Below are 24689 nucleotides of genomic sequence, written 5' to 3' on the forward strand. Positions count from 1 at the left end.
CTTATGTCATCTAGTAGCTACAAAATTAGAAAATAGTATTGCCGAATAGACGATATGTATTATACTTTTATTTTTGACAGTACATATGTAGACAAGCATACGTGCGACTAGGCAGCAGAACAATCACCTTCTTTTTCACAGCTATTTTTGTACAACTGCCATTTTGCACACACATTTCAGGCGAACTAAATAAATACACAAAAAAGCTCCTGCAGGAAATTTGCATTTTCGCCTTCCAGTAGTGTGGATGTTCTGATGGTCAGCTGTTTTGCTAGTCGATCAGCTTTGCGTGTGTGCTACCAAGTTTGCACGTGTTTTAATACACGCAAACCTGTAGTAGATCAGGCCCTAAGTGTATAAGCTTTTCAACCCATTATCTTCACATTTTAGGCATTGTTTTACGGAAGATGATAAGTTTGCAAAGTCTGGCCTAAAAGATCAATGGCAGATTGCTATCAGTCAGTCATGACAATATGCCATCATCAACATGTGCTATAATCTTCTCATTTTTTTAGCATTGAAGCTTTTAGCTAATTTGTGCAACTGTCTGACCGATCCGAATGAGCAGACCCTGCCAATACTGACAGATGGTTTAACCTATAACAGATATAATAGACTGCCTGAATTGTTTGATCCATTTCCATAGCCTTGGGACAAAGCAAGGATGACAATGATAGTATGGTCATGTATGTGGGAAAGAAGAGATGGGTTGTATCCAGACCGTGTGTGTTTTCTTTCTATTATATTACAGTAAGTGACTGATTTTGACCGTGTGAATTACTTTGAAAAGTTTCTTTTGCTTTCTGTTATGAACTTTTTAGAAATGTAACTGTGAAGGACCTCGACACAAACGTAAACCTTGCAGAAACACTGCAGGCCTGCACATCCAAGTCCAACCTCTTCCATAGCTATTTGTTAGCTCTTCACTGACAATATTACAGAAGTTCTTTCAGCCACACGACGTCATAGAGGCGGCAGTGTAAACTTGTGTGCAACAATCCTTGAGTTCTAGGCTCTAACACAACTAATAACCCGAACCGTATCCTGACCCCCCCCAGCCCTGAGGATCCTCCTGATAACCTTTCCAAACATGTACCGTAGGTGTGATGGGAGCTAGTAATACACCTCATAGCTCTTGAGGTTGAGGCAGTAGAGAACGCCACCGCCGAAAGAGAAGATGGTCCCGCCCCAGGCGAGGCCATAGCCCCAGTTGAACTCGTGGTAAATCTTCAGGTTGATACTCTCAATGAACTTGATGGGGTACAGCACCAAGCTGCAGGTCTGCAGAACCACTAGAGAAGAAAACATGTTCATTTGACACAGCAGATACAACTGAGAGGGTAAAAGGAATGGCAGAACGTGTGCATTATTGTAAAAGAGGGGGGTGTATTTGATTTAGTTAGCTTACTTTACCTTAGGTTAGAAAGAGAAAGAAGGTAACAAAAACAAACCAAAAGTTTATATGTTAATTTGTACAAAACCCAAAACCAGTGAAGTTGGCACGTTTTTAGTAAATAAAAACAGAATACAATGATTTGCAAATCCTTTTCAACTTAAATTCAATTGAATAGACTGCAAAGACAAGATATTTAATGTTCGAACTGAGAAACTTAATTTTTTTTTTTTCAAATAATCATTAACTTTGAATTTAACACATTGCAAAAAAGTTGGCACAGGGGCATTTTTACCACTGTGTTACATGGCCTTTCCTTTTAACAACACTCAGTAAACGTTTGGGAACTGAGGAGACACATTTTTGAAGCTTTTCAGGTTGAATTCTTTCCCATTCTTGCTTGATGTACAGCTTAAGTTGTTCAACAGTCCGGGGGTCTCCGTTGTGGTATTTTAGGCTTCATAATGCGCCACACATTTTCAATGGGAGACAGGTCTGGACTACAGGCAGGCCAGTCTAGTACCCGCACTCTTTCAGTATGAAGCCACGCTGTTGTAACACATGGCTTGGCATTGTCTTGCTGAAATAAGCAGGGGGGTCCATGATAACGTTTGGATGGCAACATATGTTGCTCCAAAAGCTGTATGTAGCTTTCAGCATTAATGGCGCCTTCACAGATGTGTAAGTTACCCATGTCTTGGGCACTAATACACCCCCATACCATCACAGATGCTGGCTTTTCAACTTTGCGCCTGTAGCAATCCGGATGGTTCTTTTCCTCTTTGTTCCGGAGGACACGACATCCACAGTTTCCAAAAACTATTTGAAATGTGGACTCGTCAGACCACAGAACACTTTTCCACTTTGCATCACTTTGAAACACTTTGCGTTTCGGGGTGTTGTTGATAAATGGCTTTCGCTTTGCATAGCAGAGTTTTAATTTGCACTTACAGATAGAGCGACGAACTGCAGTTACTGACAGTGGTTTTCTGAAGTGTTTCTGAGCCCATGCGGTGATATCCTTTACACACTGATGTCGCTTTTTGATGCAGTATCGCCTGAGGGATGCAAGGTCATGGGCATTCAATGTTACGTGCAGTGATTTCTCCAGATTCTCTGAACCTTTTGATGATACATTCCTTGCAATAGCTGGTTGAGAAATGTTGTTCTTAAAATGTTCGACAATTTGCTCACACATTTGTTCACAAAGTGGTGACCCTCACCCCATCCTTGTTTGTGAATGACTGAGCATTTCATGGAAGCTGCTTTTATACCCAATCATGGCACCCACCTGTTCCCAATTAGCCTGTTCACCTGTGGGATGTTCCAAATAAGTGTTTGATGAGCATTCCTCTACTTTCTCAGTCTTTTTTGCCACTGGTGCCAGCTTTTTTGAATCATAATGCAAGCATCAAATTCCAAATGAGCTAATATTTGCCAAAAAAATAGTTTTCCAGTTTAAACTTTAAGTAGTTAAGTTAAAGTTAAGTTAAAGTACCAATGATTGTCACACACACACTAGGTGTGGTGAAATTTGTCCTCTGCATTTGACCCATCCCCTTGATCACCCCCTGGGAGGTGAGGGGAGCAGTGGGCAGCAGCGTAGCCGCGCCCGGGAATCATTTTTGGTGATTTAACCCCCAATTCCAACCCTTGATGCTGAGTGCCAAGCAGGGAGGTAATGGGTCCCATTTTTATAGTCTTTGGTATGACCCTCTTGTCTTTGCAGTCTATTCAACTGAATATAGGTTGAAAAGGATTTGCAAATCATTGCATTCTGTTCTTATTTACGATTTACACAACGTGCCAACTTCACCGGTTTTGGGGTTTGTATTTGATGGAGGTAAATAAGTATTTGATTAAAATACAAAAAGTGATTTAGTATTTGGTGTAGAAGGTTTCTTGTAATTGCAGTGCCTGTGTAACAGTTTGAGAATGTGTTAACCAGTCATGCCTCAGAGTGTTGGTGTATGGATGGCATAATCTGATGGTGACTGTTGTATACGAGGCTGTAACTTCATGTGAGTTGAATAAACAAGGTCAACACCCTCACTCCAAATTAGCACAAGTTCCTGTGTACTTTTTTGTAGTTTTCGCACTTGTAGTACATATTGTACTTGTAGTTTATGGTACTACTTGTAGTAGTGTACTTGTAGTTTCTTGTACTACTTGCAGTAGTGAACTTGTAGTTTTTTTCTTAGTTGCAGTACTTGTAGTTTGTTGTCAATCTAGTACTTGTACAAACCCCGTTTCCATATGAGTTGGGAAATTGTGTTAGATGTAAATATAAACGGAATACAATGATTTGCAAATCATTTTCAACCCATATTCAGTTGAATATGCTACAAAGACAACATATTTGATGTTCAAACTGATAAACTTTTTTTTTTTTTGCAAATAATCATTAGCTTTAGAATTTGATGCCAGCAACACGTGACAAAGAAGTTGGGAAAGGTGGCAATAAATACTGATAAAGTTGAGGAATGCTCATCAAACACTTATTTGGAACATCCCACAGGTGAACAGGCAAATTGGGAACAGGTGGGTGCCATGATTGGGTATAAAAGTAGATTCCATGAAATGCTCAGTCATTCACAAACAAGGATGGGGCGAGGGTCACCACTTTGTCAACAAATGCGTGAGCAAATTGTTGAACAGTTTAAGAAAAACCTTTCTGAACCAGCTATTGCAAGGAATTTAGGGATTTCACCATCTACGGTCCGTAATATTATCAAAGGGTTCAGAGAATCTGGAGAAATCACTGCACTTAAGCAGCTAAGCCCGTGACCTTCGATCCCTCAGGCTGTACTGCATCAACAAGCAACATCAGTGTGTAAAGGATATCACCACATGGGCTCAGGAACACTTCTGAAACCCACTGTCAGTAACTACAGTTGGTCGCTACATCTGTAAGTGCAAGTTAAAACTCTCCTATGCAAGGCGAAAACCGTTTATCAACAACACCCAGAAACGCCGTCGGCTTCGCTGGGCCTGAGCTCATCTAAGATGGACTGATACAAAGTGGAAAAGTGTTCTGTGGTCTGACGAGTCCACATTTCAAATTGTTTTTGGAAACTGTGGACGTCGTGTCCTCTGGACCAAAGAGGAAAAGAACCATCCGGATTGTTATAGGCGCAAAGTAGAAAAGCCAGCATCTGTGATGGTATGGGGGTGTATTAGTGCCCAAGACATGGGTAACTTACACATCTGTGAAGGCGCCATTAATGCTGAAAGGTACATACAGCTTTTGGAGCAACATATGTTGCCATCCAACCAACGTTACCATGGACGCCCCTGCTTATTTCAGCAAGACAATGCCAAGCCACGTGTTACATCAACGTGGCTTCATACTAAAAGAGTGCGGGTACTAGACTGGCCTGCCTGTAGTCCAGACCTGTCTCCCATTAAATATGTGTGGCGCATTATTAAGCCTAAAATACCACAATGGAGACCCCCGGACTGTTGAACAACTTAAGCTGTACATCAAGCAAGAATGGGAAATAATTCCAGCTGAGGAGCTTAAAAAATGTGTCTCCTCAGTTCCCAAACGTTTACTGAGTGTTGTTAAAAGGAAAGGTCATGTAACACAGTGGTGAACATGCCCTTTCCCAACCACTTTGGCACGTGTTGCAGCCATGAAATTCTAAGTTAATTATTATTTGCAAAAAAAAAAATAAAGTTTATGAGTTTGAACATGAAATATCTTGTCTTTGTAGTGCATTCAATTGAATATGGGTTGAAAAGGATTGGCAAATCATTGTATTCCGTTTATATTTACATCTAACACAATTTCCCAACTCATATGGAAACAGGGTTTGTAGTAGTGTACTTGCAGTTTCTTGTACTACTTGCAGTAGTGTACTTGTAGTTTTTTCTTAGTTGCAGTACTTGAAGTTTGTTGTCAATCTAGTACTTGTAGTAGTGTACTCGTAGTTTCTTGTACTTGTAGTGCTTGTCGTAGTGTACTTATAGTTTATTGTACTTGTAGTACTTGTAAATGTGTAGTTGTATTTTCTTGTACTTGTACTACTTGTAGTAGTGTACTTGTAGTGTTTTCTTAGTTGCAGTACTTGTAGTAGTGTACTTGAAGTTGTTTGTACTTGTAGTAATGTACTTGAAGTTTCTTATAGTTGGTCAGCAACGTTGCAAACATGTCAGGAAGGATTTTGTGAGAGAAACATTACGCAACAGAATGTCTGCACCTCCATGTTTGACATATTCAACATTTCTCTGCAAATAAACATGTCCAAACCTCCATTTTGTAGTCATGTGACCTCAACACATTCACTGTGTCGCCTTGTGTGACTCAATCAGCATTCTTGAGCATTGCAGGATGTCAATCCCTTACAGAAAAATGTGTTACTAATTATTTTCTAGCTGACTGTGCTCCCAACTCCATTGACATTTTTAAGGAGTTCCTCCCTTGGAATTTTGGGCTGCTCCCTCACCTTCCTCACAATCGTTCTTAGCCCACCATGAGGAATCCTGCATGGAGCTCCAGAGTGAGGGTGATTGACTGTTATCTCGTGTTTCTTACAAGTATCAATTATTGCATCAATTGTGCTCTTTTTCTCATCAAGATTTGTGTTGACAGTCGTTTTGTCCATTCAAGTCTTGTGCAGGTCTCCACTCTTGTCCCTGAGGTCCTTTGACAGCTCTTTGGTCTTGCCCATGGTGGTGGAAAGGTTTGAATGGAAAACAGTGTTTGAGTGACAGGTGTCTTTTATACACAAACAAATTGAACTTAGGACTACTGTTACGGCCCAGGCCTTGTGGGAGGGGCTTAGTGTTCAGGCCTCTCCCTTGTGTTAGCGAGCAAGGGCTCTGATTTCTTGCCTGCTTGGTTGCCCTTCTCTCTCTCTCTCGGTTTGCAGGTGCCACACCTGCACCTGGTTTCGCTAATTGGAGGGAAGGAATTTCAGCTGGTAGCTCCAGGAGTCCACTCTCTGCTCCCCAACCAACAGCCTCCAGTTGTGTTTGCTTTCGACATGTATGTTAGTTTTGTCATACTATTTTGTTGTTACAATAAATATTATTAGGTACACGTTTAACTTTAGTTTTGTCTCCCCCTTTGTCGTTGCCGCCCAAAGCCAGCCGTAACAAGTGGGGGCTCGTCTTAAACAACCAGTGTTTTTGTAATCCGGTTTTGGTGCATTGTATCAGCTCTTTGAGTGGTTTGTAAAGTCTTAGTGGAGCTGGATGAGCATTTTTGATTGGCGTGTTAGAGGGTTTTCCCTGTGACATCTTATACCTTAGATAGGTCACGCGTTCTTAGGGGATCCATCCATCCATCCATCTTCTTCCGCTTATCCGAGGTCGGGTCGCGGGGGCAGCAGCCTAAGCAGGAAAGCCCAGACTTCCCTCTCCCCAGCCACTTCGTCCAGCTCCTCCCGGGGGATCCCGAGGCGTTCCCAGGCCAGCTGGGAGAGATAGTCTTCCCAACGTGTTCTGGGTACGACACGACCTACCGGTCGGACGTGCCCAAAACACCTCCCTAGGGAGGCGTTCGGGTGGCATCCTGACCAGATGCCCGAACCACCTCATCTGGCTCCTTTCGATGTGGAGGAGCAGCGGCTTTACTTAAAGCTCCTCCCGGATGACAGAGCTTCTCACCCTATCTCTAAGGGAGAGCCCCGCCACCCGGTGGAGGAAACTCATTTCGGCCGCTTGTACCCGTAATCTTGTCCTTTCGGTCATGACCCAAAGCTCATGACCATAGGTGAGGATGGGAACGTAGATCGACCGGTAAATTGAGAGCTTTGCTTTCCGGCTCAGTTCCTTCTTCACCACAACGGATCGATACAGCGTCCGCATTACTGAAGACGCCGCACCGATCCGCCTGTCGATCTCACGATCCACTCTTCCCTCACTCGTGAACAAGACTCCGAGGTACTTGAACTCCTCCACTTGGGGCAAGATCTCCTACCCAACCCGGAGATGGCACTCCTCCCTTTTCCTGGCGAGAACCATGGACTCGGACTTGGAGGTGCTGATTCCCATCCCAGTCGCTTTACACTCGGCTGCGAACCGATCCAGTGAGAGCTGAAGATCTTGGCCAGATGAAGCCATCAAGACCACATCATCTGCAAATAGCAGACCTAATCCTGCAGCCACCAAACCAGATACCCTCAATGCCCTGACTGCGCTTAGAAATTCTGTCCATAAAAGTTATGAACAGAATCGGTGACAAAGGGCAGCCTTGGCGGAGTCCAACCCTCACTGGAAACGGGTCGTGCTGAACTTTAAGTACAGATCACTTTTTGTCCATGATTTTGGTCAGCTACAGCTGTTATCAAGACCCAGAAGGTACTCTATTTCTTCTAATGTGCACTGAAAATTTAAAGAAGAGGAAACCCTAGTAGGCTTTACGGTGTTTCCCAATGTTGTGCATTAGTGCGGAAGTTAAAGTACCAGTAGAGTGGAAAAACAAGTTGTCTGTACATTGAAGCTATTATCATATATTAGTGATGGGTTGATGAGGCCTCATGAAGCGTTTCGACACATTGCAAAACTGTATTGATACTGTGTCGATACTGTGTCACTAAATACTGACATCTGCTGGACATTAAAAATCCCTACAGGCAACCTATGGACCGACTCAACTGACACTGATATTATGACCTAGTATATACAATAATATAAACCAAAACATTGTATTTCATTTAGGATTATTTCATATCTTCATTTAAATAAAAATATATTTTTTAGATACAGTCAAATAATGTGAACATGTATCATGACTAGGATGGTAGAAGGTGGGGATTGAACCCCAGTAACCAATTGCTGGCACAGCCACGCTACCAACTTCGCCACGCCGTCATTCCTGTACCTTCTCTAGTAACAGTAGTGATGGGTCCACACAGATGCATCGGCGCATGCGTCGAGCTCATAGAGCGAAACCCTGTGTCGGTGCGCGTACCGCTTTTAGAAAGTCACGTGACCGATCATGAGCTGCTTTGGTCACGTGACCGATACGCGAACTGTATCGCACTGACGCCTCCTCTGTGCCCTGTGAGCAACGCTCCCTCTAAGGTGCGCGCCTGCGCAATCGCGCAGTGCTCAAGTGTCCTCCGCGCACACCGTGCGCCGCACAGCCAATATATGCCGCGCACCAAATCAAACCCATCTGAATTCTAAACAAAATAAACACATTTATTCTGTGTAATTTTGAAATGCAACTTTGAGTGACAGTGACAACAAGCGGCCCTAATGGTGTTCGTCAACAACACGCATTGCGCCGCTTCCTAATAAACACAGTTTGGCGCGCAGGCGTCAGTGCGATACAGTTCATGAGCGGTCACGTGACCAGAACAGCTCATGAGCGGTCACGTGACCAAAACAGCTCGTGTTCGGTCACGTGACTTTCTAAAAGCGATACGCGCACCGACACAGGGTATCGCTCTATGAGCTCGACGCATGCGCCGATGCATCGGTGTTGCCGGACCCATCACTATCATATATTATTTGACACCTAAAGACATCCAATGTTTCCGAATAAACAGATATGATCAAAATAGTATCAATTTCACGGAGATTCCTGAGCCATTTTGAGAGATAATGAGGAAGCTAGTCACATGATTGCGTGAGGAACCCAAAAACCCTTCCCCATCAACAATGCTAATCAAGAAGACTTTGTGAAAGCCAACAACTATTACATTTGGAAAAAATATGATCCAGGACCTTATAATTTGGAAGCCGAACACAGAGGATGAGCAATAAGTTTTAGAAGCCAACTGCTACCCGGATGCAGCTTTATTGTGACACGATAGCATCCGCAGCATTGCTAGGTGGTAAACATACAAACAATAACAAACCAGAATAAAACAAACTTACTGTAATATTTCCACTCTCGCTGGAATGCCGGCTGACGGGACGCTCACATAAATCCATCTAGATTAATTAATTGCAATCCTCACGAAGGTTGGATAAAAAAGTTCCTGCAGGAGGCGTCTTTTTGTGTCTTTGTGGCCACCTTGGTGACGTCAAAGTCGACCAGCCTCTCAGTCCATGGCCCCAATCATCTACTACCAGGTGTCAGCTGCATGAATTATAATCTAGAATTTACTTTTAGCAAGTTTGAGACAAAGCAGAAGCAGTGTGCCAACAACAGTAGCTTAAGTTAGCATTAGCTCACTGCTATCAATGTGCCGCTAAAAGCCTGTCTGCGTTGGCGCTTATAACAATATCACTCACATTTGGTAAATTTTCAGGTCACGACATGTACATGGAATATTGTTGGCAGTTTCTGGATGTCTTTAGAGAGTATAATGAGCGCAACAGAGGACCCTCGATCTGTTGAGTCAATTGTTAGCTATTTATTCATGATTTTGAATGCATAAAAAAAGCCAAGCATATGTGTTCTTGTCTTATATAAGGATTGTGAATGATAAACAGCACGCATTTCCGGTATGACTGATCTGATACTATGGTCAGAGTGCAGAAAAGTTACTACATTGACGTAGAAGCTACGTAAATTGCCGAAGATATTTGTGGCATTTTATGATGTTCAAACAGTGTTTTCACATACTTTGCGGATTGTAAATACAATTGGATATGGTTAGATATTCAATGAAACACAATTAAGCATAAAAAGTCAACTTGTTTTTCAATCTACTGGTACTTTAAAAGTGCGGGTTGCAGCTTCCCTTTTCCCTACTTTGGCTTGGGAGTGCGCCGTGGATTCGCTTGTTTGCCAGCTTGCTGGTTGTGTATGTGTGCGGTCTGTATCTAACGCATACATTGCCAGGCTTCCCGAAGACTTGGGTTGAGTTTGTAAGGTTTTTGGCTAGGTAGCTAGTGGGATTGCCTCGTCTTTGTGTTGGTGTACATTCAGCAAACACTTAAGCTTCTGTAGGCTTTTGTATTTGTGTTTATCATGGATGAAGTAGTGGAGTTTGTTGAAGTGACCATGTGAGCATGGTTTAGACCAGTGGTTCTCAACCTTTTTTCAGTGATGTACCCCCTGTGAACATTTTTTTTATTCAAGTACTCCCTAATCAGAGCAAAGCATTCTTGGTTGAAAAAAAGAGATAAAGAAGTAAAATACAGCACTATGTCATCAGTTTCTGATTTATTAAATTGTATAACAGTGCAAAATATTGCTCATTTGTTGTGGTCTTTCTTGAACTATTTGGAAAAAAATATGTAAAAATAACTAAAAACTTGTTGAAAAATAAACAAGTGATTCAATTATAAATACAGATTTCTACACATAGAAATAATCTTCAACTTAAAGTGTCCTCTTTGGGGATTGTAATAGAGATCCATCTGGATTCATGAACTTAATTCTAAACATTTGTTCACAAAAAAAGAAATCTTTAACATCAATATTTATGGAACATGTCCACAAAAAATCTAGCTGTCAACACTGAATATTGCATTGTTGCATTTCTTTTCACAGTTCTTTTTGACAGACATTTTAAAAAAATCTCACGTACCCCATGGCATACCATCAAGTACCCCCAGGGGTATGCGTACCCCCATTTGAGAACCACTGGTTTGGACGACTGCACTAGGAGACAGTTAATTGGAGATTGCAGAGTACTATAAAGCTGATTTTAAAGACACAAAGAAACAAACAAATAGAAAAATCAATTACTTCAAAGTGGCCTTCTCAAGGCAAAAAAGCATAGAGCAGATGTAGCTTCACCTTTAGGTGTCATTGGTTTGAGTTTTGAATAGCAGAAAGAATTGCTTTAATGGAGAAAATGGGAGTACAGCAGGAGCAGAAAAGTGAAAAAGAAGCAGGATTTGGGAAATGCTAATCTTGAGCGACAGAAAATTGAGTTAGCGAGACAGGGCAGTCTTGGGCATAGCTCAACTGGATATCAGCACACATCGGGAGTGCAAGCAGAAAATAATGAAATATTTTTATTTGAGGCTTGTTCCTAAGTTTAATAAGAAAGACCCTAAAACTTTTTTCTCTCTACTTGAGAGTTTAGCAGAGGCTCATGGCTAGTCCGAGGCTACGTGTGTTAATGCTATTGAGTAGTGCTGACAGGGGTAAATATGTTGAAGTTAAAGCAGAAGTGCTTAAAGCAGACAAGTTGGTGCAGAGGTGTATAGGCAACAATTTCGTAGTTGGAAACGTGGAGATATCAAACACTTGGAGTTTATGCTTGATTTGGTTAGACATATTGATAGCAGGTGTTGGTTAGCTGAAGTTAAAACTTTTGACGACTTATAGGAGCTTATACTGCTGGAGCAGTTAAAGTATTCTGTTTCTGAGCATATTTCAGTATATATTGGTGAATGTGGAGTTAAAACTGTTGCAGACGCTGCTGCACTGGCCAATGATAATTATCTGAGACATTCTAGGAACAATAATGCTGGTTTTGGTGCTTGTGACACTAAGCATCATTTTACAAAAATACACCATAAGTGGGGGTTAAAACCGGTCGTCTTTTACGTGAGCTTGAGAACGTTTGGAGTTAGTCACAAGAGTGGACGTTGGAAAAGTGGCTGCTCTGCAATTGTATCTCGTTCTAATCAGGTTTCACCCACTCGTACTGTGTCTGTTAGGGTTCCCACAGTGGCAAAAGTGATGCCAGACGAAGTCTTTTTTACCGTTCATTACAGAGGGGTGTGTGCATCCTTGATCGGCAGGAGTGTGTGTGTTAAAATTTAGCGTGACACACTTGATTAATATTTCTGCGTTGCTGTTTTCAGGTCAAACTTCTACTGTCTCTGACAGTCCTGTTGGGAATGGAGTTAAGTTTTGAATGTGGCACATCATAAAACAGTACTGCATTGTGATTTCTTTCAGGATGAAGTGACCATAGGAGTGTGTCCAGCATCGCCAGTGGATGGGGTCAATATGATTTGGGGTAATGCTATTGCGGGTCTGGGCTGACATTTCGCCTCCAGCCCAGGTGTCCACTGTTCCTGTGGTATGTAGTGTGCCTGATGAAAATGATATGCAGTTTCCTGAAGCATTTAGCGTACGTTACACGTTGAAAATAAATTGAGCGATAAGAATGAGGAAGTTCTGGAGGTTTTTGATTGTGATGTTTCAGTGCCTGTTTTTCCCTAGTCAATGCCTCGCGACAATCTGGTGAACAGCAGAAGTCTGATTTCACTTTAAGACAACTCTTGGATTTGGTTTGTTGTCCTTCTGAGTTTAGAGATCTTTCTCACTGTTATTTTCTGTACAATAATGCATTGATGAGAAAATGGACACCTCAGAGGGTTTTGTGGGTGATCCTGTGTGCCAGGTGGTGCCTTTTTAAAGTTTTGTGATGCTGTTACAGATTTCTCACAACCAGAGCGGCCATCTTGGGGTCAGGACAACTTATGATCAGGTTAAGGTATTTCTTTTGGCCTCTTCTGACAAGAGACAAGTCGGCGTAGTGTAAGTCCTGTCATACATGTCAGTAGGGATGATACTCGAGACCGGTTTTCTCGGTTGTTCGATAAGAAAAGAACCGAGTCCTCGGACTCGAATCCCTTTTTGAAAACCGGTACCCGTTATCGAGACCACTATAGTAAAGAAAAAGAGTTGGTTCTTTATTCGAATCCATGGGAACGAATCCCGTCCCGACCAGAAATGCTCCGTGAGACATCACAAGAAATGACGTCACGTAGCTCAGTCATTAGGCGCAGATAGCGAAAGCAGGAAAAAAATGGATGGGAAAAAGCGCTCCAAGGTGTAATAAAGTTCAAAACAAAAGGTATAATCCAATGAAGAACTTTACTGAGAGATTTGAGCAGGGTACAAACACATGAAGAACACTTTTACGACCAACCGGAAACATAGCAACCAGGCTAGCAACGTACCTCCTTTACGGCAGCTGTCGCAACGTTCTTAAAACAACCGCAGCACATACATATATATATATATATATATATGACATCTCCCTTTTTTAACTTTCGTTTTTCTTTCCTTGTAAACAAAACAAAATCACACTGTATATGTGTTGTCTGTCTAATTATAAATAATGCAGACGAGGCGTGTTGGCTGAGTTCTTGACGTTTACTTTCACAGCGTGCTCATTCTTAGCTGCCGGGTGACGATATGCAACAACACGTTTCGGGGCTACCGCGCATGCTCGTCACTCCCGTTGCATGCTGGGTAGTGTAGTTATATTCCCTAGCTCATAACATCTTTCCCCATATAAGGAAATAATGTTAACTCAAAGGGTATTTCTTTTTTTAGCTTTAACTTTTCATTTTTTTAGCATTGTATCCACATTTGCAAACAACTTTTCTCTTCATAGAATTTTCTGTCAATAAAGAAATAAAGTGCAAAAATGTCAAAGCATCATAACAAACAGTTATGTCAAATAGCAGCAGAATTGCACTTTTTGGAAAGCTGTATTATTTTCAGTTTTGTGCCCAAGGGACTGATTTTATTTAACACTATATTATTATTTATACACCTATAGTGATCACAGAGACAGGTTGTTTTTGTGTTACTGTATATATTTGTTTTTCTGAAAAAATCCCACTTAATATACTTTGGGTAACAACAGTCAATATTTATTTATTTTATTTTATTTTTTTAGGTGGGTAACAGTCAATATTTATTTATTTATTAGATTAAATTGTTTTCTTATATAATAAAAGTGAGCTTTTGTTAAACCAAATATTGTGTGTTTTTTTCCATATACAACCACCTATCTGGACTCGATAAGAGAATCGATAAGGAATCGGTTCGATAAGAGGATTCGATAATAGGCTCGAACTCGATAATTTCTTATCAAACATCATCCCTACATGTCAGGTGACTCATAAGCCAAATCAAACTGTACAACCAGTGCCACTTAGTCCTACACCAGGTATTGGGCAGCCATTTCAGCATTTAAATATAGATTGTGTGGGTCCGCTGCCACCGGCTAGGTCTGGTACACAGTATTTGTTAACCGTAATGTGCCAGAGTTGCCTTTGCACAGTATCCATCCATCCATTTTCTACTGCTTGTCCCTCTCGGGTATTACAACTAACAATGTAGTGCGTGCTTTGTCAGTTGTATTTTAGTATTTAGTTTGCCTCGGGTTCTTTAAACAGACAAAGGATCCATTTTTTTGCTCCAAATTGTTTGCACAAGTTTTAAAACAGTTAAAAATAACAAATGACGTGTCCTCTGCTTATCAGGCGCAAAGTCAAAGTGCTTTAGAAAGGTTTCATCAAACGCTCAAGTCCATTTTGCGTTCTTTTTGTGTCCAGATGAAAGGTGACTGGGAGGAAGCCCTAGCGTGGTTCTTGTTGTTGGCCGCACAGGAAGCGGTCCAGGAGAGTAGAGGGTTTAGTCCTAATGACCTGGGGCCGTACTTATCAAGCTTCTTAGAGTGCCATTTTACACTTAAGTCCTGAGAATTTGCGAAATTTAGTCCTACTCTCAAACTTAAGAATAAAAGCTTTTTATCAATGTTCTTAAGTCTAAGAATCACTCCTACTCTCCACGATATTTAAGAGACCTTCAGAGGTGTCTTAAGTGGTTAGGAGTTGCCAGCAGGGGATGGCACTGAGGCGAGAGAGACGTGCGCGAACATTCAGGGAGCGGAACGATGTCCTGGATTTGTTTGATGACGAGCAGCTGATCAAACGGTATCGTTTAGACAGAGCGGGTATTATTTTTGTCACAGATTTAATACTTTTCGATTCCATGTTGATTTCTGCATGTGGCTGCAGTGGGCTAGTATATATAGAGCCACCCACACCAGTTTCAAATTAGTTGCCTAATTAATGAATTGGAAAGAAAATGTTATGACAATAGCGTATGTGTGTGGCCGTGAGGTGAGTGACGTCAGTGAGTGTGTGGGCGAGAGAAGAGAAGAGAGGGAGCGGTAGCGTGAGTGCCGGCGGGGACTAGTTTGTTTTGTATTATTTTGTAGTTTATTGTCAAAATATACACTCCCATTGTCCAATTAAATATTTCCAAGATATTTCTTTATTCTTAGACAACGGATTCCCTTCCGTGATTGGTCATTTCTATGGACACAGAAATGACGTCACCTAAAATTCCGTTTACGGCACATAGTAATGTCGTAATTCAGCTCTGAGTGTGACACTTAAGATTCAGTCCTACACTTCGCTGAAAGTGTGAGTAAGACGTTTGATAACTAACTTTTAAGTGCAGCTTTCAGCGAATCATTTATTTACTCTTAAGTCAACCCTTAGCAGACTTCTTAGGAGTAATTCTGAGAAGCTTGATAAGTACGGCCCCTGGTGTTCAGTCATAGTTTGTGGTCGGCTGGCGCTGTTGCAGTTCAACTAGGAAAGGCCGTACCCTTCAAATAAATTGATTGATTTTGTTATTGCTTTTAGGTTCGTAGTATATAAAGCTCACCAGGTGGCCGAGAAGTGTGTTGCTGTAGTTCAGGGTAAAATTAAAAAGCAGTATGATAAGCATTCTGTGTACAGGGAGTTTATTCCTGGTGACCAGGTGCTTGCTCTGTTGCCCTTGGTTACATCACCATTTCGAGCTAAGTTTTCTGGGCCGTAAAGACGCTGTCGGACCTCAACTATCTCATATCCACTTCTGACATAGGCCAAAAGTGTTCAGGCCTACGTGGGCGCCTCCTCCTCTTCACGTTTGCAAGCAAGGGCTCTGTGTTCCTGCCTGCTTGGTTGCTCTTCTCTCGCTCCCTCTTGGTTTGCAGATCCCACACCTGCACGTGGTTTCGCTAATTGGAGAGAAGGAAGGAATATCCGCTCAGAGCTCCAGGATTCCTATCTCTGCTAATTGTCTGCTCTGCTTGTTCTTTCCTGGCTGATGGCTGGGGCCTTGTTCCAGTCATGTTTTTGGCACATTCATTTGCTTTGGACATATATGTTAATTTTGTCTTTTGTTATATCAAATATTATTTTGCACACATTTAACTTCAGTCTCATTTCCTCCTTTGTTGCCGTAACAAGTACTTTCATGATTAATCATGTCTTTGTAAGAAGGTAAACTTACAAAATCAGATCAAATAGTTACTTTCTCTACTGTACATGCAGGGGCAAAAAAAGGAAAGAACAAAGAATGGAAGATAAAGAGAGAAGGATGAAAGGAAATGTATCATGATATTTATTTCTTTTTTTGACAAAAAACATGGTGTTTTGAACCAGTTTATGGTGTTTGTCATTGATGTGAACTTGTGTGACCTGTGTACTAACCTGTGGTGAACAGCATGAAGGCAACAGGGCCGTAGAATCGCCACCTGGTGCCGATGCACACGGCCACCAGAGCCACCAGGAAGGACATCAGCACCAGGGCCCCGCCCCCTAACAACAGTGCCAGCGTGACAATCTGCCAGTCTGGAAAAGAGATGACACGTAAACGAAGGAAATAACGGTTAGCTAAAACACTAATTACAATTTCTGAATCAAACGCTCTTTTGGCCAAACCTAAGCACTGTTCAGGTACTAGGACACTATTTAAATTTTCATGCAAATTCACAACACATTCGCAATTTTTTTTCTAAATATCATCCTCCTAGATTTTGTGCTTAATAGGCTTGCTTGAAAAGAACAAACTAAACTGGAGATACAATTTTAAAATGTAATTTTCAAGACACCCAAAATGAATTTTCTTTTTGCTACACCTAACTAACATGCTTGCAAAATTTGGGGTTTTCATGCATGTCAATGGCCTCAAAACGGCAGAATAATAAAATTAAACAGAGCAATTTCAATAGAGCCCTTGCAGTGGTCTGCATCGCACCTGCTGTGCTTGCTTGAAGTAAATACTTTGATGGTTACTGTAGCTTTAAATCTCTACACATATTGTAGCTATATTTAGCCAGTATTTAGGCCCCTTTATATTAGGTTTGTCAAAAACGACTAGCAACAAATTTGGTGATTTTTCTGGTTTTTCATTTGACACTTTTGGAGTCTTAGTGTGTTTATCCCCCATCTAAAAAAAATTCTCAGGCAAGGTTTGAAAAATTACTATTAAAAATGTATTATAGTGGTCACTTTGTCAAAAATGTAATTGAATTACTAAGGAAATTACCGTATTTTCCGGACCATAGGGCGCAACGGATTATATTATATGGGGGACGGCGTGGCGCAGTTGGGAGAGTGGCCGTGCCAGCAACCTGAGGGTTCCTGGTTCAATCCCCACCTCCTACCAACTTCGTCACGTCCGTTTTGTCCTTGAGCAAGACACTTCACCCTTGCTCCTGATGGGTCGTGGTTAGGGCCTTGCATGGCAGCTCCCGCCATCAGTGTGTGAATGTGTGTGTGAAAGGGTGAATGTGGAAATAGTGTCAAAGCGCTTTGAGTACCTTAAGGTAGAAAAGCGCTATACAAGTATAACCCATTTATCATTTATCAGGGGCACTGACGATGAATGGTCTATTTTCGAGGCGCACCGGATTATAGGGCGCATTAAAAAGGAGTCTTTTTTTTTTTTCTACATTGAAAACACTTCCTTGTGGTCTACAACCATGTTAGGGTGGTTCTTTAGTCAAAATGTTGCATAGATTATGTTTTAAGGATTATCTTCAAGTCGCTTTCTGAGCATCGCTTCAGGATGCGCCGTTTTGTGGGTGGTCTTATTTACGTGGCTCACCTTCGATGGATCTTTGTTGTAGCGTGCAAGGACAGGAGTGGAAGAAGTGTCAAAATATGGAGCTAACTGTTTTAATGACATTCAGACTTTACTTCAATCAATAACGGAGCAGCATCTCCTCATCCGTGGCTCACTAGGGCAATAACAACGCCGGAAATGTGTCCCGTGAAAAACCCGCCAACCGGAACTCTCTAATAACTAAAGTTCCTTGGGTGAATAATGTCAACTCACTATACCAGTATGTTTTAGCGCTTTCATCGCAAGTTTACTGACAGATATAAGTAATAACTTTACACTACTTTATATTAGAAATGTCAACAGCGGAGGATAAATGTCCCATAACAAGAAGACCGAGAAAAAGAAGACTACGACATATCGACTACGGTGTCGGCACAGACTACAAAGGCGGACTCGCGCAATTTTTCAGGACTTACGCAGATCCCAAATACAGATCAGCAGGTACCAGAAGGTAAGAAAAGTTTCTTTTGCATAATCTTGCGAAACAAACCGCCGGATAATATGTCTTACCTTATACACACACCATATTAATACTCGTATGTTGAAGCACAGGACAATTCATCAAGCGGTGCGGCTTCATAGCTTACCAAAGTCGTACTAAAACATTTTCATAGATTTTCGAGCGCTGTGTGTAATGATCTTTTTTTTAAATGGAACATATAAAATGTTGGTGTTGTTTACTTGAGTCATATTGCAGTCTACACGTATCTCTTATGTTTGACTGGTCCCACTTATCATTTCACCATGTACCAAATAAAATAGCTTCGAGGTCGCTAAGCAAAACCAGAATTATTCCGTACATTAGGTGCACTGTCGAGTTTGAAGAAACAATTTTTTTTTAAGTGCTCTTTAATAAATATAATTAATTACTCTGAAGTAATTATTGCATTACTTTACAAAAAAAACAACTTTAAATATCTGACATATATACAGTTGAGATGTTTCATGAGACCAGAGTGTGTATATGTGCCTTAAAAGGCAGTGCTTGTTGCTAAGTGACATGTGACGTCAGGGCCCAGACAGTGCAGCACTCGCTCAGCTGTGTTTGTTAGCTCAGACTCGTAGTGACGTCAATATTTTAAATGGATTGTTTTAGAGCTAGTTAATAAATATATTGAATTTGCTTTGATGGCTGTGGTTTCCTTGTCCTGTATGATTGAAGCTTGTCACTTCAATCTTTGATTTGTTGTTCATTATTCCCTCAAATGAGCAGTGGGTATGTGTGTGTGTACTTATGTGTGTTGTTTGCTGTGTGATGTTGCCTCCTAATTGATATCAAGTTAATTTTAGTGTGGTGCTGGTTGTTGCTTTCATTAGTAAAAAGGTATTTCCTGCATTGAACTTGAGTTTCTGACACGGTTTTGCTGAAATAAAACCACATCGAAAATAGCGCGCAAGGTTACATCAATCTTCTCGCGAACGGCGTTGTTTCGTAGATAAAAGTAATTCATTAGATTACTGGTTGCTAGTAAAAGTAACAGAGTTAGTATAACGCCGTTGTTATAAAAAGCTGTTATTCGGAACACTGCTTACAGGCGGCCTCGTCTTGATTGCAACATGAAAAAAAACACAAAGAAGCAATAGAAGAAAGTGAATTGGTAATTCTAAAAAATTTTTCAAATATATGTATTCTATGATTACAATTTTTTTTTTCAACATTGTCTTATATTGGCTGTTTGCAACCTCTCCAGAGGTCACCAACTTTTCAGCGTGTTGTAAGCGTTATATCCCGCTCTTTCGCCTTTCAGCACCTAAGAACATGAACTAAGCCCTACGTAATAAACACGCTTTAGCTTTGTTTGTTGTCAGCTAGTCATAGTCATTTGGCAACGTTTAGCTAATAACGTTAACCATTATTGCATGCATATTATATCATAACATGACTTGTAAGTGTTTGTTTTTGGGGACTACTTTTGTATATGTGTACGCGCTCCCTGCGAGTGTGTGTGGACGAGACAATCTTGAACACCAGACTCATTCCTCGGGCAAAAGAGAAAGTAAGTTTTTCTGGATAAGTATTCTGTAGGTGCACATACTTCAGGTACAAATAAAGGGTAAGTGTCATGCATGGTTGCTGTTGGCGTGATCCCAGGGTGCAGATGAAGTAGGAGACGTATAAGCGGGAGGTCCCTATTAAGTACTGTACCAGGCAAATGTCAGACACAACACAAGTCGCATAGGAACTCACACTGTGTCATACAGAAGACAATAAACCAGCAGTGAAGGAGGGAAAAAGGTGGGACTAAATAAAACTAATTAATGTGGAACAGATGTGCTGGCAGGACACAAAACAGAAAGTGAAGGTGCTGCTTATGTTAATAAGCAGCAGGACAGGAAATTATACCATCCAATCTATTTTCTGCAACCTATCCCAGCTGCACAACAAGGGAAAATAAAGGAAGTCCAAACTGTCATGTGAGACCATGACAGTAAGACCTCAAATGGTTTATAATTTCATAAAAGTAAATAAGTGGAACTAAGACTTCTTCCATTCATCCATTTTCTACCGCTTGTCCCTTTTGGGGTCGTGGGGGGGTCGCTGGAGCCTATCTCAGCTACAATCGGACGGAAGGCGGGGTACACCCTGGACAAGTCGCCACCTCATCGCAGGGCCAACACAGATAGACAGACAACATTCACACTCACATTCACACACTAGAGCCAATTTAGTGTTGCCAATCAACCTATCCCCAGGTGCATGTCTTTGGAGGTGGGAGGAAGGGAACCCACGCAGTCACGGGGAGAACATGCAAACTCCACACAGAAAGATCCCGAGCCCGGGATTGAATTCAGGACTACTCAGGACCTTCGTATTGTGAGGCAGATGCACTAACCCCTCTTCCACCGCGCTGCCCCGAACTAAGACTTCTTACGAAAGTTAATTATTCACTTCTTTTTTTCCATCTTTTAATGAGGAACCTGTATTAATGGGGCACTGCACTTTTTTGGAATGTTCCCTATCATTCACAATCTTTATGTAAGTATCTTTAAAAGTATTCTAACTCATAAACAAACGCAAGCAAAGTCAGCTAACAATTAGGCTGATGGGAGTCATGACGTGATTGTGTCTTTCGTGACCATAAAACCCATTAAAAACATCCAATAAGCATCAATCAGACTCCATTTACATTTTGTGACCTGAGTATTAGCAATATTGTTATTATAAGCGCTAACGTTGAGGACCTACTTTCAGCGGTGCATTGATCACAGAGAGGTAACAAGCTTATGTTGACATCATGAGCTGGTGATCTGCTTTCTCGCCTCTGAACTGGTGAAAGTTAATTCCAGATTATGAATCATGCCTGATACATATGGAATGAATATATTTTTGCGTCTGTCACTTTTTTCCTCTTCATCCATTCTGTTCTTGTTATTTCTGGAACTTGATGCATTTTCTACAAACGACCAGCTTGGGTAACCACAGGTTTTTAGGGCTTCTCTCAAATACCCATGTATATGCCTATGTATGTGTGGGTTTTCGGTAAACCCCGACATGGAGGCCCCGGTTTTCTCCAATGTGGACATCACAGTCCAAAAAAGGCAACTTACTGTCTTTGACATCCTCACCTGTAGGGATGTCCGATAATGGCTTTTTGCCGATATCCGATATTCTGATATTGTCCAACTCTTTAATTACCAATACCAATATCAACCGATACCGATATATACAGTTGTGGAATTAACACATTATTATGCCTAATTTGGACAACCAGGTATGGTGAAGATAAGGTCCTTTAAAAAATGAATTTAAAAAAAAAAAAGTAAAACAATATAAAAACAGTTACATAGAAACTAGTAATTAATGAAAATTAGTAAAATTAACTGCTAAAGGTTAGTACTATTAGTGGACCAGCAGCACGCACAATCATGTGTGCTTACGGACTGTAACCCTTGCAGACTGTATTGATTTTATTGATATATAATGTAGGAACCTTAATATTAATAACAGAAAGAAACAACCCTTTTGTGTGAATGAGTGTAAATGGGGGAGGGAGGTTTTTTGGGTTGGTGCACTAATTGTAAGTGTATCTTGTGTTTTTTATGTTGATTTAATTAAAAAAACAAAACAAAACAAACAAAAAAAACGATACAGATAATAAAAAAACTGATACCGATAATTCCCGATAATACATTTTAAAGCATTTATCAGACGATATTATCGGACATCTCTACTCACGTGTGAACTAAATGTTTTTGTGCTCAATGAAGACTTGCACTTCTTGGTTTCTGATTTTCACCCATGTGTCATCCACATATCTGTACCAACGACTTGGTGCTGATACCGTAAAAGAGCTCAAAGCTCTCTTTTCCATGTCCTCCAGGTAAAGGTTTGCTACTATTTGGGATACAGCTGATCCCATGGCGCAACCTTGTTTTTGTCGGTAAAACGTTCCCATGAATTGAAAGTGTTAAAGGCCTACTGAAATGATTTTTTTTTATTTAAACGAGAATAGCAGATCCATTCTATGTGTCATACTTGATCATTTCGCGATATTGCCATATTTTTGCTGAAAGGATTTAGTAGAGAAAATCGACGATAAAGTTCGCAACTTTTGCTCGCTGAAAAAAAAACCGCCTTGCCTGTACCGGAAGTAGCGTGACGTCAGAGGAGGTAATATCCTCACAATTTTCCTTTGTTTACAATGGAGCGAGAGAGATTCGGACCGAGAAAGCGACGATTACCCCATTAATTTGAGCGAGGATGAAAGATTCGTAGATGAGGAACGTTACAGTGAAGGACTTGAGAGGCAGTGATGGACGTATCTTTTTTCGCTCTGACCGTAACTTAGGTACAAGCTGGCTCATTGGATTCCACACTCTCTCCTTTTTCTATTGTGGATCACGGATTTGTATTTTAAACCACCTCGGATACTATATCCTCTTGAAAATGAGAGCCGAGCACGCGAAATGGACATTTAAAGTGACTTTTATCTCCAAGACAATACATCGGTGACACAGTTAGCTACTGAGCTAACGTGATAGCATCGTTCTCAAATGCAGATAGAAACAAAATAAATAAACCCCTGACTGGAAGGATAGACAGAAGATCAACAATACTATTAAACCATGTACATGTAACTACACGGTTAAAAATTCTCAGCCTGGTAAGGCTTAACTATGCTGTTGCTAACGACGCTAAGGCTAATTTAGCAACGTAGCAACCGGACCTCACAGAACTATGTACTCTCTCCTTTTTCTATTGTGGATCACGGATTTGTATTTTAAACCACCTCGGATACTATATCCTCTTGAAAATGAGAGTCGAGCACGCGAAATGGACATTTAAAGTGACTTTTATCTCCAAGACAATACATCGGTGACACACTTAGCTACTGAGCTAACGTGATAGCATCGTTCTCAAATGAAGATAGAAACAAAATAAATAAACCCCTGACTGGAAGGATAGACAGAAGATCAACAATACTATTAAACCATGTACATGTAACTACACGGTTAAAAATTCTCAGCCTGGTAAGGCTTAACAATGCTGTTGCTAACGACGCTAAGGCTAAATTAGCAACTTAGCAACCGGACCTCACAGAACTATGATAAAAACATTAGCGCTCCACCTACGCCAGCCAGCCCTCATCTTCCCATCAACAGCCGTGCTCACCTGCGTTCCAGCGATCAACGGCGCGACGAAGGACTTCATCCGTGGGTTTGGCGGCAAGCATCGGCTAGGCGTAGTAAGTAGTCCTTGTTGTGTTGCTGTAAGTATTGTACTTAGCCGCTAATTCACCGATCGATCCCACCTACAACGTTCTTCTTTGCAGCCTCCATTGTTCATTAAACAAATTGCAAAAGATTCACCAACACAGATGTCCAGAATACTGTGGAATTTTGTCGAAGAAAACAAGAGGTTTTTGTATCGGATCCGATGGGGTCCAACCACTTCCGTGGATTTTGTGACGTCACGCGCATAAATCATATCCAAAGGAGTTTTTCAACCGGAAGTGTGGCGGGAATTTTAAAATTGCACTTTATAAGTTAACCCAGCCGTATTGGCATGTGTTTCAATGTTAAGATGCCATCATTGATATATAAACTATCAGACTGTGTGGTCGGTAGTAGTGGGTTTCAGTAGGCCTTTAAGGCAAAGTTCCAGCAAAAGGCCAATCTTTTCTGTGTTTAATGTTGATCCGTCCAGTGTTAACCAAATAAATGATGTGTATTCAAGTAAAACATTTTTAAAAATGTTTGTGCATGGTATTCTTTTTTTTTTATTGTTTATTTTATTTTATTACAATCTATGACAGTCTGACAATAAAATTACAAGTGTCAAAACATTGGGGTATTTCTTAAAGAAAAAATTCAAAAGTGTGGTTGTAAAAAATTAATCTTTTGAAAAAACCTATTTTATTGTAATATTTGCATTTTGTCTGTAGTTAACCCGTAATTAATTGTGATTAATGACAGATAGAATTGTTTGCATCTTTCATAAGTTTACCCTAAACAGATATTTTAATTTTAAGTGTTTAATACTATAAACATGGGACTGGGCAATTTGTTAGATTTATGCAAATATTTGTTCAGTAAACACTATGCTATTTTAAAGACACACACACTTTTAGAGAAACACTTCCACAAACACACACATGCTCACTGTGACACATGCTCACTTTAAAATCAAAGCTATTTTTAATGACAATAAAAAAAACAGTGTGCCAGTGCAGTCGTCAGCTGGGCTAAGTGTGTAACCACGTTAAAAAAGTGCCCTCTCAGTCTTCATAAGAGTCAAAACATGTGACTATTTCCAGCAGCTCTTCCACAATATTATTG

The 24689-nt window shown here is 40.8% G+C and overlaps 1 protein-coding gene across 2 annotated transcripts in view; it reads right to left on the bottom strand.

Moving 5' to 3' along the window:
• LOC133654078 (transmembrane protein 47-like) overlaps nucleotides 1-24689 on the bottom strand; it is a 76837-nt gene that overhangs the window by 1477 nt on the left and 50671 nt on the right. The window contains exons 3-4 of one of the 2 annotated variants that reach the window (XM_062054075.1): nucleotides 16493-16633; nucleotides 1-1292 (exon numbers count right to left, since the gene is read on the bottom strand). The exon at nucleotides 1-1292 is cut by the window's left edge and continues 1477 nt beyond it. In XM_062054075.1, coding sequence (XP_061910059.1) covers nucleotides 1114-1292; nucleotides 16493-16633 — 320 coding nt within the window. In that variant the 3' untranslated portion in view covers nucleotides 1-1113. Of the gene's footprint in view, nucleotides 1293-15888; nucleotides 16018-16492; nucleotides 16634-24689 lie in introns of those variants that run through there. The other variant, XM_062054076.1, reaches the window with a different exon arrangement.

The sequence above is a fragment of the Entelurus aequoreus genome, linkage group LG07 (genome assembly GCF_033978785.1).
Source record: "Entelurus aequoreus isolate RoL-2023_Sb linkage group LG07, RoL_Eaeq_v1.1, whole genome shotgun sequence".
Taxonomy (NCBI): domain Eukaryota; kingdom Metazoa; phylum Chordata; class Actinopteri; order Syngnathiformes; family Syngnathidae; genus Entelurus; species Entelurus aequoreus.